Source organism: Meles meles, chromosome 14 (genome assembly GCF_922984935.1).
Source record: "Meles meles chromosome 14, mMelMel3.1 paternal haplotype, whole genome shotgun sequence".
Classification (NCBI taxonomy): domain Eukaryota; kingdom Metazoa; phylum Chordata; class Mammalia; order Carnivora; family Mustelidae; genus Meles; species Meles meles.
The window spans coordinates 9920483-9930317 of record NC_060079.1 but is presented as its reverse complement, the minus strand read 5'-3'; the positions used below and the strand labels follow the sequence as shown (position 1 = coordinate 9930317).

The window sequence follows — 9835 nt, the reverse complement described above, 5'->3', positions numbered from 1 at the left end:
CTCTGATCGGCAAATTTCCTAAACCCTAACTTTGGTCATTGTTCTGTTCATTTCCCTGTTTAGGGATCTTGGCATTGCAGAAAAGCCCCTTCATGATCTGTCCCCCTTCCTGCCCACCACTCCCCTCGCTTCTCCCCACTCCTTGCCTCATTTAAGAACCGCCCCCACACCTGTGTCTACTCGGGCTGACTTGGCTTAAGTGGTATTACCTCTTTTGGGGAGGGAAAAGACAATGCAGTCTGCAGGTAACTTCCAGACTTGGTTTCCATTCTTCTGTACAGGGAAATAGGCTGTGGCTTTATGATTCCTCAACTGTTTGAAGCCTAAGCTAAGTGGATGGTTTAAATTTGAAGTTAACAAACCCGCATTTCAGATGCTAAGGGCACTCCAGTAATCCATGTGATAGTACATCGAAGTACCATTAATTCAGACCTAACTAATTGGGAATTTGAAAGCTTAAATGGAGTTGCAGTTACCTTGGCTTTGTATATAAGGAAGGAGTATTTTAAATCAACATTTAAAAACTGAGAGTAGGATGGGGCGCCTGGGTGGCTCAGTGGGTTGAGCCTCTACCTTCGGCTCAGGTCAAAATCTCAGGGTCCACATCGGGCTCTCTGCTCAGAGGGGAGTCTGATTAGTAGCAGATCCAAGAAGTTGATAGGAGGGAGGAAATTTGGTTGCAGGTATTTCCTACATGCTCATCCCTCTCCTCTAACCACTCCTCTGTGTTATACCACAGCTATAGGAGTGGTACGGGCACCACTCCTCTAACATCACAGCTATTATCCAACCTATGCCTGTGGACATCTGATAGACATGCTAGGATCATCCATAATTTGCACAGAAGACCATCCCTGTCAGGCACAATGGCTTCTGTAGGGTCAAAACCGGGTAAGAATAGAGAGTTGTGTATGAAACCAGGTGTGTTTGGAAGCTGGGGCCCTGACTGCTTCCAGACCTTCCCTGGGGGCCTGTGGAGAGGGGTGTGTTGGGGTCACTGTGTACAGATAAGATGTGGCCTTGCCTGCAGAAGGGGGATGAGGACATGGCAGACCGGACCACTGTTGATGTGGGCGTCCAATCAGGAGTGGACCCCGGTAGGGGATCTCAGGCAGTGATGTCACTTCCTTGACTACCAACCCCCCAGAACTTGGAACCCCTGCAACCAGGCACCCACACTCTACTGTAGTCCGGTATCAGGGTTAGTTGGCTAGAGACATCTGACACAGAAGGATGTTTTCCTGCTGTCTCCCTGCTTCGCGGGGCTCTGGGTACCAGAAACCCCAGGAAAACGGCTTGTTCCCATGCTGCAGACATTGGCTCAAACCTCGCCCCCAATGCCTCAGGGCATTTCGAGGGAGATGCCATAAGGTACTTACTACTGAGCAGACTAGGCGATGCCCACCCCTCTGAACCGTCCTAGGGAAGCCCCATCCCTTCCTCTGGAGTTTGAGGGGACAAGGGATATGTCGGGGTTCCCGCCCATGGGCTGGAGGAGGGCGAGCACAGTGGATACCCTGGTGATCCCTTCTTGTTTACACCAATGTCATGGTGGGCAGGGTGGAAAGGGGATTCCGGAGGGGCCTCTCAGCTGAGCAGAGCACATCCAAGGCCCTGAAGCTGTGCCACGTTTCTCTCCTTGGGGGGGGGGGGGGTCTGCATACTGGGCTGTGGTGTGTCTGGAATGGGGCGCCCTGGGTCTGAAGACCAGCAAAGGCCTCCAGACAGGGCTCTAAGGCCTCCTGCCTGGCTGCCGGGCACTGTCTTTACAGAAGGCTACAGAGGAGATGGTGCAGGAGGTGAATGTCGACATCCCCTGCTGTCCTTCCTTGAAGGACAAGAAGCCCCACGCCACCAACAGAGTCTGGCGCTGGCTCAGGGTGAGTGCAGGTGCTGGGGAGACCCGACCCCCAGGGCGCCGATGCAGCACCAAGGGCCCCATTTCCTAGAAGCCAGCCTGGCCTCCTAGAGTCCTGGACTCCCATGAATCTGCATCCCATCTCTTCCCCAAACTTGCCCTCATGGTCCTGCCCACGCCTGGGACAGAAGCAGAGGCCTTGTCCACACACTTATAGGAATAGCAGTAAAGAGACTTTAAGCCTCGTCTCATCCCATTTCTCTAGATCCTTTTGCCCCGTGCTAGGCATTTTCCTAACTCGTGCTCCCAGGTGTCCCCCTTGGCCCAACCGTCCTTCCTCAAGTTCTGCAAGTCTTGTAAGTGATCATTTGCAAGTGTGAGTTGGGAGACTTTTATCCCAAGGGACATGGGGCCCATGGTACTATGTCTCTTGCTCTGCCCTTTTGTTTGGATGGAACACATCTTTGGGGCCCCTCCAGGGTCAGGAACAGGGGCCTCACTGCACCGCACTGCCCAGCAGTCCGGAAGGCCCGTCATTTGTCACAGCCATGGAGCCCTTTACTGGTGCAGGACTGGATGGAATCCCCTTCTGTTGCCAATGCACAGTGCTGCATCCCACAGCTTACGTGCCCTCCTCTCCGACGCCCTGTCACCTAAAACATCTCTGCGTTCTCGTCTCAAGAGTGGGATATGTTCGGTGCCGGGGTGCCTCAGTGGGTTAAGCCTCTGCCTTCAGCTCAGGTCATGATCTCAGGGTCCTGAGATGGAGACCCACGTCGGGTTCTCTGCTTAGCTTCCCCCTCTCTGTCTGGCTGCCTCTCTGCCTACTTGTGACCTCTCTGTCAAATAAATAAATAAAAAGTCCTTAGAATAAATAAAACAATGGGCTATGTTATCAGAAGTCACAGGATCCATGACACTCATGCTGTGAATGTGTGCTCTCTTGTGGGCTCTCTTGTCCCACCTTTTGCATAAGTCACTGAGATCTTGGTGCTCCTTCTGCCCTCCAACCCCCAGCCCTCCTGGTGGCCACAGCACTGACTCATGCCCCCTCTGATTCACCTCAGGGGAAAAATGGTTCAACCAGGAAGAGGACTAGGACCTCGGTGCTGTGGGCCAACCGGGCCAACAGGCTGGAGGCCGCGATAGATCACCTGGTGCCTGCCGTCATAAGACAAGATCTACACTATGTCCACATATTTCTGGACACGTACCGTGCCTTTGCCACGACCCAAGAGGTGCTGGACCTCCTCTTTGCAAGGTGAGCACCCTCCCCTGCCCCTCACTGCTCGGTGTGATTTGGCCAATGCCTGGTTGTGAGACTTTGGCAGGGCCCCAAGCTTCCGCAAGTTTCCCTTTGCTCCTAACTGGGGCCAAGTTATTATAGGGACTCCGTGGGCTCTTGGAGGGAAAGGACACCTGGGCGCCTGCGCCGGTGGAAAAGTCTGCCGGAGGGCCTGTGGGCATGCTCTTTGAACATGCTCGTGCCCCTCATGATGAAGCCTCTGCCTCTTCCCTCACTCGCACTATGGTCTTGAGTTGGGCTCTTTTGCCATTGAAAGGGAGATCTGAGACTCCTCCTGGGGTCTGTGACTGGGTGAATCCAGAGCAGCATGCCTGGGTGTGAGCAGTGGGCCAGGCCCACTCAGATGTCTGTGATGGGCTGGTTGGGGCCCTTTCATTCAGCAAACATTCAGGAAGCCCCCATCAGTGGAGGCGATTATCTAGGAGCTGAATGAGATCCCAGCACAGAACAGACAGCACCCTAGGGCTGCAGGCTAGTCGGGGTCGGACGAGGAGAGCTAACATCCACAGACATCTCATGGGATGCCCCCTGGCCTCCTCTAGATTCGGATGCGTTTACTCCACCTATGATGAGATCGGCGGACCCCAGGAGCAGCGGAACACGTGAGTAAGCTTTGGCTGCTCCAGGAGGACCTTCCCTCTCCACCAGGGCAGTGAGGGTACTGTGAGTTCGAGGGGCTGCTGGACCTTCAGGCACACCTCTGTTATTCCTGCTGTAGGGTAAAGGTGTGAGAGCTTCTTCTGGAAACTGGGAAGGTGTCCTGGGGAGATGGGGTTGGTGTGTGAGCACTGTGGGAGAGCACGGGGGGATGGAGGACAGCTTCAACCCTTAAGAGGGTCATGCTCCATCCCTGCCCATCCCAGCCCTCTCTCTACCCCAATGCCGGGACAGAACTGAGGATGTAGGGACCATGGCACAGCAGTCTGTTGGAACCTGCACACTGGGCGCTCAGCGGGGGCTCAGGGAGAGTGGTGACCCAGTGAGCGCTCAGGGAGCAGACATCCCACACCCTGGGGGAGGTGAGAGTCAGGGGAAGCAGTCCCACTCATGGCACCTAGTGAATGGGCAAAGGAGGTAATGTTTGAGGTATGGGGAGGGTCCTGGGAAGGCCTGGCTAGAGACAGAGTCCCCTTGTTCCCTCGTCGGTTGCATCTTCACGGAGCAGTGGCGAGTGCAGTGAGGGTAAGGAAGAGGCCAGACACCACCCCTCCCTGGGCACATGCAGTTGAATTCAAGTGGCACGTGGGCAAGGAGACAGACTGAGGAGTGTGTCCAGCTCCCCTCAGAAGGACAGAAATGCTCACACCATTGATCAAGCACTCCCACTCCTAGCGGCTTTTGGCCAGCATGCCGTCGGGGAGCAGGCCTGTCTCAGGCAGGACTGCCAGATTGCAGATGGACAAGGTGTACGACTGGTCCCAGACAGGAGCTGGAAGTCCAGGGGCCTAGTTTCCCCCAGGGGTTCCCTGGGATATTGGTTTGGATGGGTGCCCTGTCCTCTGACTTCTCTGCCTCCATGTCTGTCCCCAGGGCCGTGTATACCATCCTGACCACGTGGCTAGAAAAGTATCCCGGGGATTTTGTGCAGCCTCCAGACTTTGTCAGCTTGCACGAGCTGCTGGCTTACCTGCAGGTCAATGTGCCGGGCTCGGACCTGGAGCGCCGTGCCCAGCTTCTGCTGTCAGGAAGGCAACACGTGGAGCCCACGGAGCCAGAGGCTGGGGGTGAGGAGGACTGGGGGTGACTGATGTGGGCCTGAGGAGGAGACGGGGGGCCACCCTGAGGAAGCCTCTGTAGAGTGTAGCTGGGCCGAGAGGAGTGAGTCGTCCAAGATCCCTGTCCCCATGGGCTTCCGCTGGGAACACCTTCCAGGGATGGGGTCTTGAACGCAGACCACACTGAGGGGTGGGAAAAGGGAAAAGCAACAGGGAAGTCAATCAAGCTGATGATGCTTTCTCTTCTTGGAGCTACAGCACCAGCCCCAGAGCAAGATCAGGATGTGCCTCGGGAACTCGACCCAGCAGCCACTCTGGCTCCCGCTGCACCTCTGGGGCCTGAGCTGGCCCCCTCCATCCCTGCTGTGGCGGCTCACCACGGGTCAGGAAGAGCCGGGACCCCACCTGCCCCATTGAGGCCAGGGCAGGTGGTCGTCAGGGCCCTCGTTCACGTCTCTGCGACGGAAGAGCCATCGGGCCCTTTGCCTGACCCCAGATGTCCAGCAGGGTCCTGCCCCTGCTCCTGGGGCTCCTGAAGAGCCTGAAACACCACCTGCCTCGGGGGAGCAACCAGGCTCGGCCCCCGAGCACCAGCTTGTGCTGGCTGCAACCTCAAAGCATGTCTTCCCCTCCTCTCTCATTGCTTTGTTTGTAATACTTCTGTTTTGTGTATACGTATATAATTACATCATAGATTTTATTTATAAATAAAGTAGAAATTGAGTTTACATAAAATTTTACTCGGATCCTTTTCCGGGGGATATGGACGTCTCATTCGGTCCATTCAGAGTGTTGCACAACCGTGTCCTTCTACAACGTTGCCATCGCAGAGACACCTGTGCTCCTCATCGCTCTCGGCTCTGTCCCTCCCCCAGTCCCTGCAACCACTGCTCTTCTCTCTGTCTCTGCCGCTTTACCTCGCCTTGCATTTTCCTGTGCCTGCAATCCTGCCGTATGGCCTTCTGTGTCTGTCTGCAGAACGTGAGAGTGATTCCCCTCTTTTCAAAGATTTTTATACAAATAACATTTTATTACATAGGAATGTTCCGGAAAGAAGAAAGATCTCCGGAAGCCTCCACATGAACTATTTTCATGGTCTGTGCTGGGTTTCCCTTTTAGAAGCCTGCCTTGAAAAGCAGAAACCGCGAGAGAAATGTCTGAGTCCATGAGACACCTTTACATGCTTTCATTTTCCCGGATAGTCTCCGTTTCAACTATTCGAATGGGCATATGATCAAATGTGAAATCATATCTTAAATATTCTCCTTTCTTGCTAAACAGTTATGTCATAAAGCGTTCTTTAGGCTTCATCCAGACTATGATTATTTAGTCAATAATGATTGAAACATGAAAAAAAGAAGGCACGTTCCTTCTACCAAGAATTAATTCCCATAACACACGGCGTCCTTCTTCCCTGCCTTTCCCTCTAAGTGTAGTGTGTGTGTGTGTGTGTGAGTGTGTGTGTGTTTGCGTGTTTGCACGCATGCGCACATGTATGTGACAGAGTAGGGCAGGGAAGGTTCCGGGCTGTGCGCTTGTTCTACCGTATGTCCCCTCAGTGGCAGTCACTGTCGCTGCTGTCCCCTTGGGCAGTCTCAGTGACAGCATCAGGAACCCCCTCTGCTGAACAACTAAGCCATTTCCAGTTATTTGACTCTCATAATGGAAGTGATAAGCATTTCTCTGCCATCAGTCTCTGTTTCATTAGGAATGATTCCTCTAAACACCAATACTGGAACACACTTGAACCACATTTTTGGGAATTGGCTCTGGCTCCTCTATGCTCTCTTCATTAAGGAGAAGCATTGCTTTGGAAAGGAGGGATCCAGGATTCTACAGATGAGACCTGAAACTGTGAGGAGGACAAGCCAGCAGTGATGACATCGGGTACTGGGATGACCATAGAGCATGGAAGAGCCTGCTCATACCCCCCTCACATGTCCTCTCCCAGAAGCTTCCTGCCTTGTGTCCTGGAACACACCTCACCCATGCCCTCTCTGGTGACTCGCTCCAGCCCATTCAGCCCCCCGTGCTCCATCACTCAGACTCTAACTGGAGCATCCAGACCCTGCTCCAGGCCAGCAGAGGGATGCAGGCCAGGCCACTCCTCTCAGCTTGCTCCCTGTCCTTCCTGGCTGAACCCCATCCTCTCAGGGAGGAACCTCTAAGGACAGTGCCGGTCAGTGGGTTACAGACAAGTGTTCATCCTGATGGAGTTTCAGCGGCAACAGCAAGAACCACTTGAACTGTGTGAGCAAGAGAGGCCTTTGCAATGCACATTGGCTGCTCATGGAAGCTGCAGGATGGACAGAGCCTCCACCAGGGGCTTTGGCACTGGACAGAGCTCATCCTCTAGCTATGACCCCCCGACCCTGCCAAGCCCAACCTTGGTATCCCTCAAGTTAAGCTTGTCTGAGAGAGGGGCCGTGCTTCCTGCAGACACCCCTCTCCTCCCACATAGTCGAGTAACGGGGAGTCCACTTGATCGGACGCTCTCATAGAGGCCATTGTCAGTAACTCCTGTCTTCTCTGCCAGAAGATGGAGCGAACCAGGCACAGAAGATAGATCCTCAGAGGGAGGACAGCTGGGGCTCTCCCTGCAGGAAGAGAGAGAAACACCAGCGAGTGGGACTCAGTGAGAAAGGAGAGCTCTGAGCACTCGGGGAGGGGCTGCCATGGGCTGGGCGCTGCCATACTGCTCAGTGGCACAGGCTCTGTGCTGGCTTGCAGGGAGAGCCCAGGCTTCATCCCACCAAGAGGTCCATCAAACACCAAACTGACCTGCATTAAACACTTTCAAGTCCAGCCACGAAAAGGCTCTGGGGCCCTGGCAGCCGAGGAGGCCTAAGATGCTATGTACCAATGATTCCACGGTGGGGGAAAAGTGGGACAGGCGTGATGGAACTGGGGGCAGCTCATTTCCCTGCGTTGGGGAGAAAGACCCCCATCACAAGGCACCCCAATATTTGTTCTACAAACAGGTGGCAGTCCAGGGGGCTCCAGCCTGCCAGTCTCCACACTGAGGATTGTCCATGTCCAGGACACAAGCTCTGGGGGACATCCTGTCCCAGGGCTGGCCTGGGTCTGATGGATGAGCACCGGCATTGTGGAATCCCATACTGGAGGGCAGGAAGGCTTTCTGGAAGGACAACTGGGTCAGGGGCATTAGGATTGGCAGGCTGAAGGGACACAGTAGGGCAGAGGCCCAGAGCCCATGACAGCAGTGTGCTCCCAGTGGGCTACTTTTAGGAGGTAAAGTTGAGGATTACTGAGAATCTTTTGAGATCATGAATCACGACAGTCAATCCCACTAGCAATTCCATGAGGAAGGGAGAAATGCTGTCTCTGTTTGACTCCTAAGGAAACCAAGGCTTTAAGAAACTGCCCCTTTCCATGCTCCACATTGAGTCACGGGCAGGATTTGAACCCAGGGCTTGCCAGGCTTGTGGGCTCGACCTCACGAGAAGGTTGTGTCCAGATGCTCAGAAGGGACTTCTCAACTCTGAGGTTCCATGAGCCTTTGTAGCCAGGGAGAAGCCTTCTCCTGCCCAGATGCGGGCTGGCTGGGACGGCGAGAGTCCTCAGTGCCGAGGCACAGCATCGTCAGACAACAGACCCAGGCCCAGCCGCAGTCAGGGGCGGCGCCACTGCCCCTTGAGCTCAGGGAGGTCTCCAGGCCTGGGGGTTGGATGTGGAGCTTTGTTTCCAGCAAAACTGACTGCCCGACAACGGGGACGTTTTTTCCAGCTGAAAACATCTCCCTGTTGAGAGAACATTCCTGGGGAGGTGACTGGCTGTAAACGCATCCCTCTGTCGGTCCACGTCACGGGACCTGGGGACCTGAGAAGCAGGCCCGGCAAGGCCAGGAGCAGCGCAAAACGGCACAGACTCTGTGTGTGGGTCTCACACCCCCGCCTGGGTTCAGCCCCTGGCGGGCCTTGGGTGGGCCGTGGGGCTCCTGGCGCAGACTAGACCAGAGGTGACTCTAGCAAGGGTTTGACAGCCAGCTTTCCGTGGGGGCCGCCCGGGCTCTGGTCCCACCCCCTCCCCACCGCACCCCTCTACTGGGAAGGGGCTGACCTCCAGCCGCTCCGACTTCTGGTCGCCTCCACGGTTCCTACTGGGTTTCTTGGGCCTCCCGTCACTTGTACTGAATTCCTGCCCCGAATTCCAGGGTTGGAGGGGGTGATGGACGGCACGGCTGGATGCGGAATTGTGCACCTAGAGATTTTTACCTGTCTGGGTCGCCTGTGAGGACCAAGAATGAGCCAAATAGGCCACTGAGAGAAACAGACTCAGGACTGAGGCAGCAGAAGAGGATTCTTACGCTGCCACGTCAGCGGGGAGTCAACCGGAAGTGGGCAGGGGGCAGGTTCCCTGGTCTGTCTGGTTCTCTGAGCCTCTGGGCGAAGTGGCCCCAGTGGCCTGGGAGACAAACTCTAGGAAAAGAGCCAGAGACTGGAATGACACCAGATGGGTGGGAAGCTCCTAGAAACAGTCAAACGATCAGGGATCAGAAATCTGCACTCTGACCCAGCCTTTGCCTTTGTCTTCCTGTCTGACGTCTGCCTCCCCATTTGGCACATTTCCCTTGTCACCATCCAACGTCTGACATGGCTGGGCAGCAAGGAGAAGACTGAACCAGCAGCCTGGCGGGCCAGACCCTGAGGTGCCTCAGCCCGTCCCCGGATGGTTCCAGGCGCTGGAAAGAAGGTCCGATCTGTCCCAGCCACTTGACAATGAGAACTATCCTCCAGGCATGGTTATTTTCATGTAATCTCAGAGATGGGATTTCCTGCGGTCAAGAAGTAAATGTGGAAAAGGGCTTCCTAGAAACATCACGTATCGTTGACAAAAATGCCTGTTTTCCAAAAGTGCGACCGGCTGGACCCCCCCTCCTGTGAGTCAGATGACACGGGGCGTGAGGTCCTCAGGGGCAAGGAGCAGGCACAAGTC

At 55.1% G+C, this 9835-nt stretch overlaps 1 protein-coding gene across 1 annotated transcript; it reads left to right on the top strand.

Annotated features, from left to right (window-relative positions):
• The first annotated feature begins 605 nt into the window (after positions 1–605).
• Positions 606–5504, top strand: LOC123925020 (ral guanine nucleotide dissociation stimulator-like). The gene is made up of 6 exons (XM_045978102.1): positions 606–891; positions 1773–1880; positions 2926–3119; positions 3707–3766; positions 4695–4888; positions 5138–5504. Exons 2-6 carry the CDS (start codon positions 1788–1790, stop codon positions 5413–5415), a joined length of 819 nt encoding a protein of 272 aa, XP_045834058.1. The 5' UTR covers positions 606–891; positions 1773–1787; the 3' UTR covers positions 5416–5504.
• The last annotated feature ends 4331 nt before the right edge of the window (positions 5505–9835 follow it).

Coding starts and splice junctions, on each gene's coding strand:
- LOC123925020 (XM_045978102.1), top strand. CDS start 1,788: ATGGTGCAGGAGGTGAATGTCGACATCCCCTGCTGTCCTTCCTTGAAG. Junction 1,881..2,925: donor GAGTCTGGCGCTGGCTCAGG/GTGAGTGCAGGT, acceptor GATTCACCTCAG/GGGAAAAATGGTTCAACCAG. Junction 3,120..3,706: donor CTGGACCTCCTCTTTGCAAG/GTGAGCACCCTC, acceptor GGCCTCCTCTAG/ATTCGGATGCGTTTACTCCA.